The sequence below is a fragment of the Jaculus jaculus genome, chromosome 1, assembly GCF_020740685.1.
Source record: "Jaculus jaculus isolate mJacJac1 chromosome 1, mJacJac1.mat.Y.cur, whole genome shotgun sequence".
In the NCBI taxonomy this organism is placed as follows: Eukaryota; Metazoa; Chordata; class Mammalia; order Rodentia; family Dipodidae; genus Jaculus; species Jaculus jaculus.
The window spans coordinates 313,490,781-313,510,592 of NC_059102.1; the positions used below are offsets into that span (position 1 = coordinate 313,490,781).

At 40.7% G+C, this 19,812-nt stretch overlaps 1 protein-coding gene across 7 annotated transcripts in view; it reads right to left on the reverse strand.

Annotated features, from left to right (window-relative positions):
- Positions 1-2,267: 2,267 nt before the first annotated feature.
- Ddr2 (discoidin domain receptor tyrosine kinase 2) overlaps positions 2,268-19,812 on the reverse strand; it is a 157,144-nt gene continuing 139,599 nt past the window's right edge. For all 7 annotated transcript variants that reach the window (XM_045142153.1, XM_004663289.2, XM_045142150.1 and 4 more), the window contains 5 exons: positions 18,538-18,665; positions 16,100-16,291; positions 15,002-15,236; positions 11,361-11,510; positions 2,268-8,307 (listed from right to left, as the gene is read on the reverse strand). In XM_045142153.1, the coding sequence (XP_044998088.1) occupies positions 8,173-8,307; positions 11,361-11,510; positions 15,002-15,236; positions 16,100-16,291; positions 18,538-18,665 (840 nt within the window). In that variant the 3' untranslated portion in view covers positions 2,268-8,172. The remainder of the gene's footprint in view (positions 8,308-11,360; positions 11,511-15,001; positions 15,237-16,099; positions 16,292-18,537; positions 18,666-19,812) is intronic.

Below are 19,812 nucleotides of genomic sequence, written 5' to 3' on the forward strand. Positions count from 1 at the left end.
CTGAGAACCGTGTGTAAATTAGCGGTCCTCAGAGCTTGGAAAGTGGGACAGAACGAATCGCAGAACTTCGTCCTATGAAGGAATGGAAGTGTACTGTCAACTCCCTCCCTACCTGTTAAAGGGCCTGTTTTGTGTCGTTTATAACTTCCAAGTCATCCTAGATGAGCACTTTCGGGAGGGACAGAGAAGGGAGAGAAGGAAAGAAGTGGGGAAAGGAAAAGAAAGGACTGGCTAAATGCTTGCAAATTACAATCCCAAAGTTTCAGTCGATTCATATAAAAGTGCTCTCCAGGGCTGGAGAGATGGCTTAGCGGTTAAGCGCTTGCATGTGAAGCCTAAAGACTGGGGTTCCTGGCTCGATTTCCCAGGACCCATGTTAGCGAGATGCACAAGGGGGCGCACGCATCTGGAGGTCGTTTGCAGTGGCTGGAGGCTATGCGCGCCCATTCTCTCTCTCTCTCTCTCTTTCTCTCTCTCTCTCTCTGTCTCCCAAATAAATAAATAAAAATAAACAAAAAAATTGAAAAAAAAAACTGCTCTCCAAAACTGCCAGAAATGTTTCTGGTGCCTATCTATACCAGCATTCTCAATCAATGGACTGCCCACAGCCCTGGTGAACATGGAAGGAAGGAACACACCATGGTACATGGCACTCTACTGAACAAACTTCACTTCATGTCCTCTTTCAAGGTTTTAGTTACTTATGAGTAACAGCGACCTCTAAATAACAGATCTGTACTGGGTTTGGGGGCTTATTCCTTTTGGCGTGTGAGGGCGCATTGCACACTGGCCGTGTTTGGAAGTGTGCGGCTGTCTGTGTGAAGGCCAGCGAACAACCTCAGGTGTTGTCCCTCATGTGCCTATTCCGCCTCTTTTTGAGACAGGATCCTCTTCTTGAACGAGCTCACCAGTTACACTTCACTACACAAGCTGGGTAAGGGGCCTCAGGGGTCCCCTTGTCCCCACCTCAAGTCCTGTCCCTTGCAAGGCAAGCACTTTATGGACTAAACTATCTCCACAGCTTCTCTTTTGAGCCTAGATGTTTTGATTAGTGACACCAACTACTCAGTAATTTTACCAATACAGCTAGATTCAATCATTCTTCAGAGACAATAAATTAACATATTTTCTAAAAGTCCTAGTGTAAAATTAACCTCTATCTGGAAATTGTAAGCCCTTTAAAAATGTTCTAGAATTCAGAGATGGCATTTAAAAGGAGTTTTAAAAGTGGGGTGGGTGGGAGTTGTGTAGCTATCCCAAGGAAAAAAACTCTTTTTTGGAGGGGGAGGTTTCGAGGTAGGGCCTCACTCTAGCTTAGGCTGACCTGGAGTTCACTATGTAGACTCAGGGTGGCCTCAAACCCATGGCGATTCTCCTACCTCTGCCTCCCCAAGAAAAACTCACTTCTTTAAGAGGTGTAGCCAAGAGGACAGAAGACCTCAGAGAAAGACCAGCAGGCTCCCCTCCACCACTGCTTCCATCCAAGCACAGTAAAGAAACATAGTGTCCTTTTTGTTTCTGCTGAAGTTGTTGCTTTCAAGGTCCTGTGATAGTCAAAGGATGAGCTAGACTGCCAGGACTGTTTTCATCATGTATAATTTAACCTTGTATTTATTTTATTGGTGTGTGTGAGGTGTATGCACATGTGTGGTGATGTGTGCCCTCCTTGTGCAGGCCTGCACAGGCTAGAGGAAAATGTCAGGTGGGTTTTTTTGTTGTTTGGTTGGTTGGTTTGGTTTGGTTTCCAACCCTCCCCCACCCCCCACCCCCGCCCCATCTCATCCTGGTGTTTCCTTGAAACAGACTTTCACTGAACCTGAAGCTGCTATTTTTCAGTCACTGGTCAGGGTGACCAGTGAGTTTCAGCAAGTCTCCAGTCTCTGCTCCCCACAAGAGTGGAGTTTCAGGCTGCAAGGGGATGTAAGCTGTTTATGTTGGTGCTTCAGAGTCAAACTAAACCCTCTCGGGTTCTCATGCTTGCACAGCACTCACTGACGGACTCAGAACTGGGCCAATTAGTGTGATGACATAAAAACCACAGTCTCCACTGTGTTTGGATATATCAGAGACGTACCCACATTAGTGGTCAACTCATATGTCAGAAACCTTTTTAAATAGCTCATTTTGGATAGCCTCAACAAATGGGTGGCCACACCATATACTCCCACAGCTCCATCTCCACATCACATCCCTTCTCCAAAAATGATGTAGAAAGTGAAGATAACAGAGCCCAGAACTGCTGCTGTGTACAAAGAAAGGAGGCTCCATCAGTAGCATGACTTTTTAATCATTGTTATTTACAAGTTATCATCTGAAAGACTTACAGAGAATAAATAAAATAAAAGAAAATATACAATTGGCATCATGTTTCTTTTTCTAATACAGAGAATTTTATGTATCCTATTTTGGAGTGACTATTGTAGTTTTAAGCAGAAATTAAATTTATTTGCTATTTACCCCTTGACAAGACACATCATTCCCACAGCCTGAAGAACAAAGCCCAGATATTTCCTCGTTGTAGAAGAGTTCACCGTCTTGCTGCAGAAACTCAGTCCTCAGAAGCAAAGTACGTACAGCCAGTCAGGAGGTGATATCATAAAAGGAAAGAACTACTGAAATTTATAGCACAGATTAAAACTCCTGCTGTGTTTGCAGGCATCTTCCAAATTTTCAGCTTGTTTCAATCCTCTTATTGAGAAAACACACTTGCACCAGCAGTAAGGACTTTTTCCCATCATGCCTTGCTTCGGTCCTTTGGCGGAATTCTCCCTTGATGCGCAATTGTGGTTGTGGATGAGCTAGCTGGGAGCTAGTTGTCTTCTCTTGGAGAGGCCTATGACGTTATTGACAAGGCATCTATAAGAAACACTAAATAGCTTGTTTCAAATGGGCTGGATCTGGGGCCTGAGTCTGCTCTGGTTTTGATCTAGTGCCCTACTGAGAACTAAAACTACACAGATGGCTGCCTAAATGCCTCAAAAAAAAAGGCATTCCCACAGGTCGGTGTCATCCTTCCGAAGCTTGCAGATGTACATGACACCCAGGACACGTGTGGGCACATTTGTCTTAGTTGAAAATAAGCTGTCAATGTTATAGCAAAGCACTTCGCCTCAAATTCATCTTTGTCATACCAGGTGACAGATTTGTGATTCCATACTATCATCATTATAACATAAAATTCAAGATGTATTATCAGGTGTTCAGTTAATCTGCTAGGAATTTCATAATTATCTTGCAAACCTTAAGTAGGGCAGCTGGAAAAATGTCAATCAAACACTCAAAGTCATAATTCACAAAACCAGAGTTTTAACTTCTCCCCAGGTCATGCCTTGGTTTGCATTTAATTTTGTGCCAGCAGTTAATACTACAATAAAGAAGAGATATTTAAGCAAATGAAAATTCTCTGATATGCTAGATAATGTTTATCACAAAGTAGGGATTTTGCCATTTTATTTCATTCCTTCCATAAATCATCCCTGGTTCCATTAAGTGCCACCTAGTTCTTAACCAAAATAATGGCTTACTCCAAAGTCTTCTCATTGTCACCAACACAATTCAAACTCATCTGTGTAGAATTTCCCTCTGTGCCTGCTCACATGTTACTAGTTACTGTTTTTCATATTACTTAATCCTCCCAGTCTTGGATTGTTTCAGATTCCAAACAGACAAGCTAATTACAAAACTTAGAAGCAGGATAGGCAGGATATTTTTCACTGATTAATTAACAGATTACTATTGTTCTTTTCCCAAAGTTTTTAGAATTATATCGAGATAGTGTTTCCCCTGCTATGTGAAAGCAAGACCAGGTTAAACACCAGCAAGGGTTAAAAATATCTAGGGAGTAAATGGGTATACGCTGAAACACTGAAGAATTCCAAACAATCCTATAGTTTTGTATACTCATGACAATTTTTCTGGTTTTGAAAGTAATTCAAAATTGACTCTATGTTTTCTATGGCTGAAAACGGCAAGAACATTATCAATGGGAGAAAACTAGATTTAGGGCAAAGCCATTCTGTACTAGCCCTTTAAAAAAAATGCTTGTTTCAAGTCTTAAATAATTTCAAAATAACAAATTTTCAGAAAGCATGCAGGAACTAACCAGTTCCCAGTCTTCTTAGTCAATTGGAGCAGAGAACTCGGATCTGCCAGAAACCCATCATCACTAAACCAGCCAGTCTCTTTCTCTCTTCAGTCAGCACTCCAAATAGTTTACCAAGTGCCAAAGACTTCCATCTGCCTTTATAATATAAAATTTCAGTTCAAAAGGATTTCCCAGAGTAGACCAGGATCTACATCTTGCAAAAACATTGGGGGCCTATCTCCTGCAGTGTCCAAGAACATCAGCTTCAAGACAAAGAGAAGACAATGATGGCCAATTCCAGGTGTACGAATTCAACTTAGATCAAAGTCTTAAAACTCATAGATTATAACTGCTTATTTCTTGTAGTTTGGGACAAAACAGATGCTGTTCTGTTTTAGTATATTTCCTTGGAACCTCTTCCTCTCTTCCCTTCATTCAGACACTCCCTTCTTTCTGTTCCCCTTTACTTAAAACACATGGCCTAGCCCTACATAATAACTTTCTTGTGGGATGCCTGGGTGGGACTAGACAAACATATGTTTCCAATATGTCACATCCCTCCATATGGCTATCTGACAGGACTCAGGTTTGTCTAGCTTATGCCTGTTGTTTCCATATTTGCTGTGACCAGCGATGATGGGTATTGTTGAAAGTGAATTTCACTAGCAAATGCAAAGGAAGGAACTAGAGATTCGGAAACCATCCTGATCCCCAGACCTTCATGTCCAAAGCCGTACTTCGAAAGCCAAGTCCAGCTCAGGCAAAGCATTGGCTTCTTGTCACCATCACTCATAGTGGTGTAGAACACACAAGGGATCAAACTGTCCCCAATACCCACTTCATCAGAAATTAGGTCACACCCTGGTGGTAACACGTATTTTTATCCATGGAGAACATCCCCTTTCTTAACTCTGAAAAACAAAAACAAAAACCTGTTTCCTGTAATGAACCCAAATTTTCATTTAAATCAATATCTTACTATCAGAATCATCCAGAACTTTTCATTCATCCTCTATACTTTTATCATCAAGTCACTTACTTTTCTACCCTCTCTCAGATCTCTTTCAGAAGAGATTTGCTCTCATGCATCAGAATGGATTCCATCAGCTCCAACCAGCCCTGCTTCTACCTTGCTTGAACTGTCCTCCCAGGGTCTCCCTGTGCTCTCTTGTTGCCTCTCTTATTGGACACTCCTTTCTACTTCTCCCTACCCTCCCTATCCACTCATACACACACATGTAACCACCTTTTTTATGCCACTTGCATAAAACCATCTTTTTTGCATATTCTCAAACACACACATGATCTTTCCACAGATTTAAAAATGCATGCTCCCCTACGCACTTCTTTCTACTCCAGATCATACATTTGTCTGGTCATCAGGTCAAGATCTGAACCTAGACTCCAGCTATAGCACAGTGTTCGAGGACTTGCCTAGCAAGTTTGAACCCTGTATTTGATCTCCAGCATTAAAAATAATGAACATAGCTATCAATACATTAACCAATAAAAGTATAAAATAAAAACATAAAATACATCACACATATCATGAAAGGATAATTTGTTGCAAAGAATATTCATCATTGTCCTTACTTTCTTTTCAAATAAATTCTGGCTTCATTCCTATAATTCAGATTTGAGCTACCTTTTAATTCTATGTACTAAGCCTTTGCCTTCTTCTCTGGTCATTCTTATTCATGCTACTACAGTCTCAGATGTGAATGGAAGTTAAACTTGTGCATATGACACACAGGTCTCACTGCCAGAAAGTAAAGCTTCCTTCATACATAAAAAGATGCCTGTACATTGTAACATGTTCTTGGTAGCCACCTGAAAGCATAAGGTCAGGGAAATCTAGAAATTCAACTTTGCTTTTTAAACATTATTTTTAAATGGGTGATCATGGAATATAGTGAATTAGGGCAGGATCCTAAAAGAGTACTACATGACTACATGGAGAGATGTGAAAGAAATATGTCTGGCTGTGCATGTACCAAATGAGATAATTGTGTGGAAACATTTGGTAACCCAAAGCAGATGCCAATGCAGGTGCTGCTATTATGACTACTACTGTACTGACTTCTCCATGACCTCTTTTACTGAGCACAATCATCAGAGCAGGAGATACACTGAACCTACATCAAGTAAAATCTACTTCTCCAGCAAGCACTGAACGTATCCAAACTAGACATCATTGCGAGAGTATCTTATTCAGTTTCCTTGTTTTACAGATAAGGAATCAAAATATAGCAAGACAAAGTGACTTGCTCAAGATGGCACACTTGGTTTGAGGCAGAAAGAGGGTAAGATTCCCCACATCAATGATCCAAAAGTTAGTCTTGGGAAAGACTAAAGCCCAGAGACATAGCAAAACCATGGGGAAAGGGTCTTTGCTAAGATCAGAAGAGAACCTACAAAATGAATCTGATGGACATTAGAGTTATACTTGTGTCATTTAAGAACAAGGCTGAAGGCTGCGCAGGAAATATTCCAGTTTCTAAGAGACAGTGGAGAAGGTTGACTAAGGAGACAACAGACACAGAATCCAGGGTCAAGACCAAGTCTTTTCTCAGCCTGGGAGGCTTATTCTGTTGATTCTTACTTTTCCTCCATGGGAATTAAGGTTTTACTTTTCCAGTTTCCCACTGAATGTGACATTCTATGAGTGTGAAATCTCAGAATCTGCTCCTAGGAGACTCCTACCTGTCAGTGTATCAGTTTCCATGCATTCTGAAATCAGAATCTCATGTGTTTCTGCTGGTCACAGCATCTTACAGGCTAGAACACCCAAGCACGAGCAGTGGAGTTGACCTGTGCTTCTCTAGATATAAGAACTCGTACTGTTAGAACGACATTAACTATCTCTCATGCATCCAAATATCTCATGTTTAAAAGCCTCTTTCTTTAGCCTATACCTAAAACTTTTCTGCAAGAAGGCCTCTCCACCTCTGGGTCAATCCATTCATCCTTGCATGTTCTGACTCAGGCCATATTTTCCCAAATAAAGAATAGGATTCCCTAACTTTCCCTCACTGGTCTTAAGCCAATCTTCTGTGGACACTCAGGAGGAATCGACTGTATGCTACACTCAGCTTTTGGTATTTATGCTGGAAAATTTCAGCCCCTAGCCCACAGGTACCACAAAGGCTTCATCCATTAAAAGAAATAGATTTGGACAAGAGGAGGCCAAAGGACTATGATTAAGATATCAAAACACCATCTTTACTGATTAAAAAGTCAGGCTATCACTAAAACACATGTGAAAATGTTTGAACAAGACAAAAATGAGGGTTGTCACAAGGGAATAATGAATAATAGCTCTATTATTGTCCTCCATAGACATCCTTTCCTATGACCACCATCTGTTCAAGAATTCTTCTGTGCAAGAGTTCCCCTTCACATAGCCTTTCCACACACATTCTTTTACAACTCACATTGCCATTGTTTCATAGATAAGCTTCAACCCAGATCTCTGTCCATTAATGAAGAAACTCTTCATGCCACAAAATGAGGGCTTTTCAATAACATAATGTCTATTTTTCACTTTGACAAGAGAGAGAAATTGGAGAGTGGGGCATGTACACAATCAGAAAGCCGCCTGTCGTTACTTACAGAATGCCGACTTCTCAGATTCTTTGTGGCAACCAAATATTTTCTCTAATTCCAATCTCAAGACATTAATATTCTTCAAGTTTTCCTTTCCAAAGGAATTTTACAGAAAGAAACATGGAAAAATATTATAGAATCTGCACATCTATAAACACAAGCATAACCTTTATAAATTATCTGAATTTTCTACCCTTTCTTATCTAACACTTTGGCATATCAAGATGTCTTTTACTAGATTTTAATATGCTCTAGGATTTTTTTTTTCTTTTTCAGTTATTTTGTGTAAAAAAAAGTATATATGAGTCAGTGGTCGGGAAGGGGGTGTAGTGGAGGAGGCAAAGGACAGAGAGAGGCAACATCAACGACTCTCTGTCTCTCAAGTCCATTAAATGTCCAGATGGAGTGGCTTAGGTGTGCGCAAGTGGTGGGTGTTGTAGGGAGGACCTGGGCCAGCGAAACATTCATAGGCACTGATGGCATCAGTCATCCCCTTGTTGAAGGAGCAGAAGGTGGATTTCTTGAAATGATGGACGGTGCTTGGTGTCTCTTCTCCAGCAGCTGAGCATCAGCTTATACACAGAGTCAGGGCAAATGGCTGGTTGAGGGAGGTAAGTCTTTGGGAACAAAAGTTATAAGAGAGAGAAAATACATGTGCATATTAAGAAGAGGAAGGAAAAGGAGAACCATTTGTGTCCTAGCTTCAGTTGCCCCCTACTACCATTTCCTTGAACCCAGTCACTGAAGTAGGTGGGTGTGGTGCCTGTTTCTTCACACAACTGTTCTAGCTCATCTCAGCCCCTTTCTCATTCTCTTGGTCTTCTCCAGTTCCCAGGAGCAGGATTTCATGATACTGTGGTCCCTACCTTCATGTAAAGGATGAAACCAGTGCAAATTGAGTGCCAATCTTCCATTAATGTGGGTTTGTCTCAGCTGAGCCAGTCATGACAGACATAGGAAGTTCATCTATAACTTCAGCTCCAATAAGGATTGGGATTTTATTCCAATTTTCATTGAAATAAATTCTTAGACAGACAAATAAAGAAGGGTATAGAATATACCCATGTAACTCTTAAACCTAATGGTCTCTGTTTCCCCTCCACTGTATGAGACTGGATTCCACTGCCAGTGCATTGTCTGTACCTAAAAACAGCCTAGGATGCTACTCTGAAATGTTCAGTTAATATTTCTACAAATAAGATGCCCCTCTGCTGTTTCTCAGTCCATCTTCTGTTTTCTACAATTTATTACAATTATTTCCTAACCAATTTGTGAATGCCATGCTATACTGACATGTTCCTGAATGATACTCAAACTTCCCATAATCCTAAACCATGGAACCATCATTGCCTTTGCTCAGTCCAGTATCTGTAGCTCATCACGACCACTTCCCATTGCCCCACCTTTCCACATGCAACATTAGCATCATAGAAGCTTAGCTTTACCCATAGCCTAATATTCCCTATGACCATCAACTCTTAATCCACAGATACAAAGGAAATTTCTTTAACTTCTGTTAGAATATCAAATTAGATCTGACAAGCCTTAAGTCAGCATGTTATAAATAACTATGGTTGAGCTGGAGAAATGGCTTAGTGGTTGAGCGCTTGCCTGTGAAGCCTAAGGACCTCCATTCAAGGCTCGATTCTCCAGGATCCATGTTAGCCAGATGCACAGGGGACACACATGTCTGTAGTGCCTTTGCAGTGGCTTTGGAGGCCCTGGAGCACCCATATTCTCTCTCTCTCTCCCTGCCTCTTTCTCTGTCACTCTCAAATAAATAATAAAAATAAACAAAAACAAATTAATCAATAAATAACTATGGCTATAAAACACTAAGCATTTATAAGGAATTATAAATTTAAATAAACATATAGTTATAGCAGGCATTCTCATCCATTATTGGTAAAAACTTAAAACTGTTAAGCCCTAAGGTGCTTATGGGACAACCTGAGAAAAAAATACTGTATCCATTTTAAAAGCCAAGTATAGTAGTAGCATATACATAGTCCCAAGCCTTGGGAGGCTAGGGCAAGGAGGACTGGAATTCAAGTCCAAACTGGGCTACATAGTAAAAATTTAAACTCATGCTTATGAGTGAACAGTTACTCAATACAAAATGAAAATAACTGGCTTTGGCCTGCCTTTACTCAATTATTTGACCTTAGTTTTTGACAGTTGGCAAATAGTCAAAATGCATATTTAGTATACACCTAGCATCTAGTATATATATAAATAGTACACAATTTTAAACAGATTGTCCAAACATAAGTTAAAAAAAAGTAAAATCCTAAAGATAACTAAAAATTAAAATTTTTATCAAATGGTAAAATGTATGTTCTTGTGAAACTGAGTAACATAATACTGAAATAATTAGTAGGTAGCTGCTCAATGCTAAATTAAAATATAAAGAATTCTTTTAAGGTAAATGAAGTTTAGACATGAAAGTATTAGGAGAGCATACCTTTCTTCCATTGAATATATGGTGGTCCAATTTACCTTTGTTCTAAAACTATGATTCTGCAGGGTTTTAGTTGCTGAATAATAAATTGAGAAAAACTAACAGGCTTGCAATATTCCCACTTTTGCCTATAATTCTAGGAGACATTCAAGTTAGGACCTTATTATGGTGAGTAGTAGAATAACACTCTCTAATTGAACATATAACCTTAATTAGCAGTGTCCTCTAAAAGGTATATTATGATGGCTAGGATATATTAGTTCAGGAGATAAAAATTTACTTATTTCATAAACACGAGAGTAAATCATCCCTTTATCATGGTAAGAAGGTAATTACCTTATTATGAAGATAGGTAATTTAGACCTCTTGCTCCAAAACATGTAAAGAGCATCAAGGTAAAATTAAATTCCAGGATCCTTTGTTTCATTCAATGTGTACTATGCGTTACTCTTGTCATTCCCTGTCATTTGCTTGCTGGGGTCTAGTTAAGCCAAAGAAGACCTACTTTTATTTTATGCAAAAAAAAACCTCCAACTGTCAACATTTGCCTGCTACAGATGCCATAATGTAAGGGTGTGCTGCAGCAGGGCCACTATGGAGACGTGCAATGCTCTAGTTACTAGCAAGCTCTACCTCCTAGCTTACACATGGACACTACAAACCAAGCCAGCCAAAGGAACCTTGATGCCTCAAGGAATTGCCTGGGGTTCCAGCTTTCCATGAGCTCTGAGAGGCTCAATACTGGGTCCAAAGGAACCTTCCTAGAGAAGATCCATGGTACACTTGTCCCTTTGGGGGTGTTACATCTAGAAATAGTGCTCATTAGTCCAAACCAACAACATGTCTTATACAAAGTTAACATGTTTTAACTATTACTAATTAAGCCCCTTACTCCCTTTTACATTCACATTTTTCAACCAGGGAACCCAACCAGATAATGTAGAGCAAGAATAGATCAAACTATAATAGATAGGACTTTATTCCCTGCTACCTTTGATTTGGGGAGGAGCCTGGCATGACTGTTCATGGTCTACAGCATGGCTGCCTAGGAGGACTTTGATCTTTCACGTCATCTGGGCAATTAGTGGCAACAGGCTATCATGGAGGAATCCCACTATTCAGCCCAGGACTATCCTGCAAAGTCACAGCCTTCATTTCTGGTCTCTAAGGACCCAAGTCCAGTCCACATCCATCTCCAACAGTTCTTACCTGCCTCCCCTGGTCTCGGAAGAATTCTCCAGTATTCTCGATAACCTGCTCATCTGACAGCTGGGAATAGGGCTGCTCCTGGCAAAAGGTGAAAGTTTCCCACAGAGTCACCCCGAAGGCCCATACATCACTTGCTGTGGTGAATTTTCCCTATTCAGGTGAGGAAAAGGAAGGGAAATCAGATTCTTCTGGGCACACAAAGAACAGGTTACATTTTCATAATCGGGAATTAATCTTCCTACCCTTGCCAGGGGCAAGGAATGCTGAAACTGGCAAGACATACATGGAAAATAGGACTAGCAATATGAAATTACCAAAGAGCCAGCCATCCGCTCATCCACATGGCCTCAGCTTGGTTCTGCTTCTCTTAGAGATGAGATATAAGAGCCAAAGGGATACAGCCCTCAGACACTGCACTCTAAGCACTAGAAGGCCTACCTGTGAGCTACAGCTTTGGGGAACTAGTCAGAGAAAGCTGTTATTGGAATGAAAGGTCAGTTGTTTTGATGTCAGAATTAGGGGAGCCTTGTTTAAGTGCCTGGAGCACAGCCCTGGCTGGGTGCAGGACTACAACTGCTCAATTCAGCTGTAGTCACAGCTTTGAAAAAGATTTTATCAATTGACAGCAATGACATTCAGATTTATTAGCATATGTTAAGTACACATTTTCTATTAAATAAGGACAATGGCATGCATAGAGTATTAATGATTGGAAAAATGAGACAGGTGGACTAAGTTTTCCTGGTTAATAAGACCATTAGTAATGAAAAACACTGGAATTTGAAACAAGGTCCTCCAAGTCTTAGTCAATTGCATCATTTGTGTTTGCATCCCCATAAGCACACATATATGCTCATGTGTGCACATAGTTGAGTGTGGGAGATTGCGTGTGGGGGGTGCATGCATGTGTGTGTATATGTGTGTGGAGGACAGAAGACCACCTCAGGTGATGTTCCTCAGACACTATCTACATCTTTAAGACAGGGTCTCTCATTGATTTGAAATGTGTCAACTAGGCTAGACTGACTGGCCAGTGAGCCTATCTCTGTGTCCCCAGTTCTCAGATTACTGGAATACATACATACACACACACACACACACACACACACACATATATATATATAAAATTTTTATTTATATATTAACATGTAATATATGTTATATGTTATTAAATGTTACTTATATGTTGATATTTATGTATTTTAAGTAGAATATTATATAGTCACTAAAATCATGTTTTAAAGAATATTTAGTGACACTGTAAATACTAAGATGTTAAGTAAAAAAATAAAGATGAAGCCGGGCGTGGTGGAACACGCCTTTAATCCCAGCACTGAGTCAGGAAGCAGAGGTAGGAGGATCGCCATGAGTTTGAGGGCACCCTGAGACTACATAGTGAATTCCAGGTCAGCCTGGTCTACAGTGAGACCCTACCTTGAAAAACCAAAAAAATAAATTAATAAAAAATAAAGATGATTATGTGATAGAAATATAGTACCTTCTCAATTACATAGTATAAATTTTACAAAGAAATATTATTCAAAAGTAATATAAGAATACATTAATTAATAGCAATACAGTAATTGTGCTTATCAGTTTTCCAAAATTAATTTATTAACCATATGTAAACATCAGCTAGAAATAAGCAGACTAACTTAAACAAAATCCAGTTAGTATTAGACTTTTCTCTGCAGTATTACAGAAGGCAGTGCACAGAGCATGTAGGAAGTGAAAATTCACAATCTACATATTCATTAAATCAGTTTACTGGTTGGAAAATCAAAAGTGACAGCTCTTAGCTATGCATGGTCAAAAAACTCCAGGGGCTGGAGGAATGGCTTAATGGTTAAAGCATTTGCCTGCAAAGCCAAAATACCTAGGTTCAATTCCCCAGGACCCACATAAGCCAGAAGCACAAGGTGGTGCATGCATCTAGAGTTCATTTGCATTGTCTGGAGGCCCTGGCATGCCCATTTTCTCTCTGTCTCCCTCATAAGTAAATAAATAAATAAAATGTTTAAAAAAGAATAGCCTCAAAAGACATTTGAATAAAGTTATTTATTCATAATGTAGAATGCCAAAAGCTATGTAAAACTCATAAAGCAAAGAATGATGATTGGCAAACAAATGGTAAAAGCCACTAAAATAAAAATAGAGATAATTCTAAACAATTAATGAGAAACATAGCTACCACATTAATATAGAAGAAAAATATTCTCTGTCATTAACATTTCTTTTTTTTTAATTTTTTATTTATTTATTTGAGAGCGACAGACACAGAGAGAAAGACAGATAGAGGGAGAGAGAGAATGGGCGCACCAGGGCTTCCAGCCTCTGCAAACGAACTCCAGACGCGTGCGCCCCCTTGTGCATCTGGCTAAGGTGGGACCTGGGTAACCGAGCCTCGAACCAGGGTCCTTAGGCTTCACAGGCAAGCGCTTAACCGCTAAGCCATCTCTCCAGCCCAATTAACATTTCTTTAAACAATTAAGTTTTCTTAGGGATGGGGTATTTTGAGGCAGAGTCTCACTAGCCCAGACTGACCTTGAACTCTGCAGCCCAGACTGATCTTGAAATCACAGCAGTTCTTCCAAGGCTTCCCTAGTGCTGGCATTAAAGGCATGCACTGCCATGCCCAGCGCCAATAAGTTATTTTAAATATATTTTATTTATTTATTTATGAGAGAGAAAGAGACAGATAGAGAGAAAGAGAGACTAGGCTAGAGCCACTGCATATGAATTCCAGATACATGTGCCCCCTTGTGCATCTGGCTTACATGAGTCCTGGGGAATTGAACCCAGGTCCTTAGGCTTCTCAGGCAAATGCCATAACCACTAAGCCATTTCCCAAGTCCCCTCCAGTAAGGTTTTTAATACCGTAAATTAATTTTAACCATCCAGTAGATAAAAAGGACAAAGGGGTATACTAAATTATTCATCATACTTCTTGCATGTAAATGTATGTAGAGGTACATGTGCATGTGTATATATGCTCACCTGCGTGAGAGTACATGTATATGTGAGCATGTGTACATATGTGTGTATCCACATGTATGGAGGCCAGAATGTGACATCAAGTGTTTTCCTTGATCACTCTCTATCTTGTTACTGAGGCAGGGTCTCACGCTTAAACACAGAGCTCACCAATTCAGCTAGTCTAGCAAACCAGCTTATTTACTGAGGCAGGGTGTCGCACTTAAACACGGAACTCACCTGCTAAGCTAGTCTCGCTAGGCAGCTCGTTCTGGGCATCCTGTCTGCATCTCCTGAGAGCTAGAATTACAGGAGGAATGCCATGCCACCTGGCGTTTACATGAGTGCTTAAGATCTGAACTCAAGACCTAATGCTTATATGGCAAGAGTTTTAACTGCTGAGCAATGTCCCCCACCCCTTTAATCAAATTTTTAATGTTTTCTCTTAAAGTATCTAGACAGAAGTATGCTACTTTTTCAGTAGAAATCGATGAGTCTTGAATAATAATAATTCATAATAATAATAGCAATCGCCATAGGAGGAGGATAAAAAGAACATCTCAAATAAGAGAAAATATCAAAGCCTATGAAGCTTGCCTCCTGTAGCAACTGCCTGCCACCCGCACATGCCATCTGAGAGAATGGGACTCACCAGGGCAGGAACTTACCAGCAAGATGCTCTCCCACGACATCCAGCGGATGGGGAGCACCGCCCGGCCCTGGATCCGGTAGTAGTCCCCACTGTACAGGTTTCTGCTCATTCCAAAGTCAGCTATCTTGATGGTGTAGTTCTTACCCACTAAGCAGTTGCGCGTGGCCAGGTCTCGGTGGACAAAATTAAGAGAGGAAAGGTACTTCATGCCAGAGGCAATCTGGGTAGCCATAAACTTCAGGTTGGCATAGCTGAGGGAGCACACGAGGAGAGCGGAAGGAGCCATGAAAGGGGCACATTCTAAGCCCTGGTTGAACCCTCCACACCCCTTAACTTCATTCTTTCTTTTATTTCTCTCATTTCTATGTGTATAGTGTACTTGCATGTGTGTGTGCTTGTGTGGGGGTACATGTGTGCGCAGATGCCAGAGGATGGCATTGGATGTTTTCCTCAATTGTTCTCCACCTTATTTATTGCGATATTATCTCTCACTGAACCCAGAGCTCACCAATTCAGCTAGTCTGGGTAGCCAGTTTGCTCCGGGGTATCCCCATCTCCATCTCTCTACTACTGCAATTATAGTTGTACACTGCTATTTTCTGGGAACCCAAACCCAGTCCTCAGGCTGGCATGCAAGCCATGAGCCATCTCCCCAGCCTCTTCCCCATTCGTTTTTGTTGCTTTTGTGTTTTTGTTTTTGTTTCTGATGTAGGGTCTTGCTGACCTGGAATTCATCTCCCCAACCTCTTCTCCATTTGTTTTTGTGTTTTTTGTTGTTGTTGTTTTCTTTCTTTGTTTTTGATGTAGGGTCTTGCTGACCTAGAATTCACTATGTAGTCTTGAAGTGGCATTGACCTCTCTGTGATCCTCCTACCTCTGCTTCCCAGGTAAAGGCTTGGAATTAAAGGCATTTGTCACCAAGCCCAGCTCCCCTTCTCCATTCTTAATGAATCCCTTTGATTCTCTGCAAAGCATGGCTGTCAGTCATCCCCTACACTCTGAACTCACTACCATGAGAGACAATGGTGAGCTTTTAAGTTCATTCGTCCCCATCTTCAGATCCCAGGTAACTTTCATGACCATAGGGAAGAGACAAGAGACCTGGCTTATTTACCTGACTGTGGGTGCATTGCTAGAACAAGAACTGGGGGGCTCATGGCGGGAAAGAAACTGATTGAGATCTCCATTCTCCATGTATTCTGTGATCATGCAGAGAGGGTCATCAGTGATACACACAGCTAAGAGACGAATGATGTTTGGGTCCTTGAGCCGGGACATGATCTTTATCTCCTTTAGAAAATCATTCCTTTGGAGGACAGAGGCGTAGATAAAACCAGAAGTTGCCATAGTCAGAATCAAGCAGGGAAAGACACACAGCAATGTCTATGCCCACCCCAGCACCACAAGCCTTGCTTCTCTTTGCATAACCATTCAGAGGATAGAGAACTGGCACCTAGTACTGTCACATGTGACCCCCCACCTCCTGGAACATAATGGACCCTTACTTAATCACTAGAAATGTTATTGAAAGCAGGATCCTTAGTTGTCGTTGCATCTCTAGGATTTGATGAAATGCCTGCCACACAGAAAATAGTTAATAGTAACTGAACCAAATATGTGCTTCCCAAACTACTCTGCAGGATGAAACTTTTCACTGAGAATCATGTCACCAACACTAAGGTGTTTACCTCCTTCAAAATTCCTGGAATCACACTACGAAAAGAGTAAAGATACTTTCTATAAAGTGGATAGCTCCCCTCTGGTTTCTCTGCTCAATCCTTATGTTTTCCTACTGGCTTTTCTGAGTGTAAGCTACACCAGCAGTGAACCACAACCCACATTCAGTAGTCTGTTCAAATAGGGCTGCTTATAAGCCATGATAATAAACTGGGCCAAGACTAATAATGTTCGAGTTCACAGTGACAGCCTCCCTTGAATCACAAAGTGCCTACATTTGTGTTGGTGAGGTCACCAGCTCACATTCCCAAAACACAGGAGCAGATAAGTTACAAGCCTCCAGTAAGTATTGCAAGATGCTGCACTGAAAGTCAGGCGATGTGATTATTAATACTTAGAAGCAATATGGCCCTTGTTCAACATCTCTTGTTCACTTTCCCATTAACATCAGATTGGAGATTTTGGTGACTTCAGAGCACGCAGAGCTTAGGACATGCATCACCACCAAGCATAGGGGTAGGAGGAGTAGAACACAGCAAACCTCACCAACTAAAGCAACTTGGGAAGACCTTGTCTCATATCCTGCAAGATTTTTTCTTGCTGCTACTTTTCTCCAGTGACATGCTAAGATTAATATTAGATACACTCTATTCCTCTATGAGACCCAGAAAATGTCACTTTTCATCCACAATTTTTATCTGTAAGGCTAAGATTCTCAATTAAAAGTTGAAAACCCATATAGTTCCATTCTCTCAGCTTCCTCCCTTCTTCAGTTCATATCCAGTCAATTGTAAGACTATCACTAGTTTTCGAGTTGACAATAGGTTGAGGGATAAAAATAATAAACTTCTCACTACTCATACCAGGCAGACAAATGAAGACAACACAACTGGGAAAATGCATATGGAATCCAGATGTGCAAGTTTCTCTGGGACACAAACAATTAGCTTTCAACCGGCATGCCTCTCTGGGTGAGGATTAACTCACCATTACTGTAATGGAAAGGCTGTCAGACAGCAACGAATGTGGCTGGCAACTGCAATTTATGGAGTTAAGGATCCAAGAGATTATTAGCCAGTTTGGAAACCTGCTAAAGTACTGTGGATCCTTTTGCTCTGAGGTCCGTGGCCACATTTCCAAGGAGAGGTAGCTTCTCATTTGGGGGATTGCTGGACATAGAAGAAAAGGAGCATAAAAGAGAAAAAAAAGGATGAGAGTAAATAGAGATGTGACAAAAGGAGAATGGGAAAGGCACAAGAGAAAGATGCTTGTGATGGTGAAAATTGGTCATAGAAGATGGAGATATTTAGCAATGTGTCTGCGGGTCACTAGTGAAGACGTTCATCCTTAGGCTGTTGCGTGCATTGGGAAGTATGATGCTAGGCAAAGGAAGTTAACATGTAAATGTGTAGCAAATACAATAGAAAAATGTACATTTGTATGACAGACATGGAGAAAAAGATGAACACTTCTGATGACATTAGAAAAGTAAAGTTCAGGAGGCTAGAGAGATCATTCAACAGTTAAGGCACTTGACTGCAAAGCCTAAGGACCCTGGTTTGATTCCCCAGTACCCATGTAAAGCCAGATGCACAAAGTGGAGCATGCATCTAGAGTTGTTTGTGGTGGCTAGAGGCCCTGGTATACCCATTCTCTGTCTATCTGTATGTATGTCTCTCTCTCTCTCTCTCTCTCTGCTTGCAATCAAATAAATAAGTAATATTTTTTAAAAAAGAAAAGTTTAATAATAAGTATGTGAGGCAGCCCACAGACCACCCATCTTAAAAAAGGAACAAAGGCTTAGAAATTCACATAAATATTCCTGACCCTAACCATGAAACTAGTAGAGAAAAATTCAAAATGCAGTCCACAGACCTGGCATTCTTGTTGGCATCTGCTCGGAGCATTTTCACGGCCACCAGCACAGGCTGGTTGGCACTGACATCTAGGGCAAAATCTTTGTCTTTGAATTTTTCCATCCCCTCCACTTCACAGAGATGAACCTAGACAAAAGTCATCTAGTCTCAGCATCATCATTTCTCCTGAAGATGTCTCAGTACTCTTGCTGGGCATGTCCTGGAGATAAACTAACTCTTACAACTCAGGCAAAATAATTACGAGACCAATAACAAGATATGTATTTGTGTGACATATCTTTCATTCAAATAATTGATAAAATTAGAAACAATGGTAAAGTACCCAGCTAATAGGCGATGTTGCTGCTTTATGAAAGAAATATACATTGTCTAGAGCATTAAATAAGAGGATGAATGAACCTATAACATAGTATTTTACCAGAGCATAACTCTACTATAAAATACTATTAAGCATAAATGTTTGAACTTGGATTTGAGAAAATTTAACCCTTAGATAATGTAAATCAAGGCAATTTCCCAAAACAGTTCCTTATTGTGGCTTATTATTATGGGTTAGTGTTAATATAATGAGCCTGGAGTTCCAACCCAGGAGATGGAATGAATACCACTAACAGATGTCATGGGCTCCTCTGCCTCCTCCAACACCAGATCTACCCAAGGGGAGAACATTTGACCCATACTGGAAACCAACAACATAACCATGTGAAACCAAGTATTATACCTGGGGCTTAGATGGCGGTGTCAGAGAGCTCCTGTTACAACTGAGAGCATCTCTCTGAATCCTCAGCAGGTTCATATGACTGGTGCAAGAGTGACGAGTTTAATATTTCATGCATCAGTACCACTCTGAGGGCAACTGAGAAGAGGGTGCCTCCTTATCTTACTGGTGATTCATTCTCTCATTCTGGGACCAAAGGCAGGGGTGAGGTTGTTTTTGACCATTTTACATGTAACTCCCATTAAAAGGAAAAACAAAATGATCATAAGGTGCAGGGTGTTCCTAGACAATTCATAAAAGATGATCACATCTAGAAGCCTCACCCTGGTAACCTACAATAAACAATTTTTTTGAAAGCACTGAATATTTTTCAGGATATCTGAAGGCCAGCAACTTGCCAGCCTTAAAAACACCCATACAGGCTCTCTGATCACTTGGGAACTTCCAGCTGAGGCTGAGATTTTCCCTCCGCTGGGCCTGGGATGGCTCGACCCAGGCCCCTCCAGGAAGGCCCCAATACCTTCCTCTCAGCATGGGTACTTTATCCCCTCCACT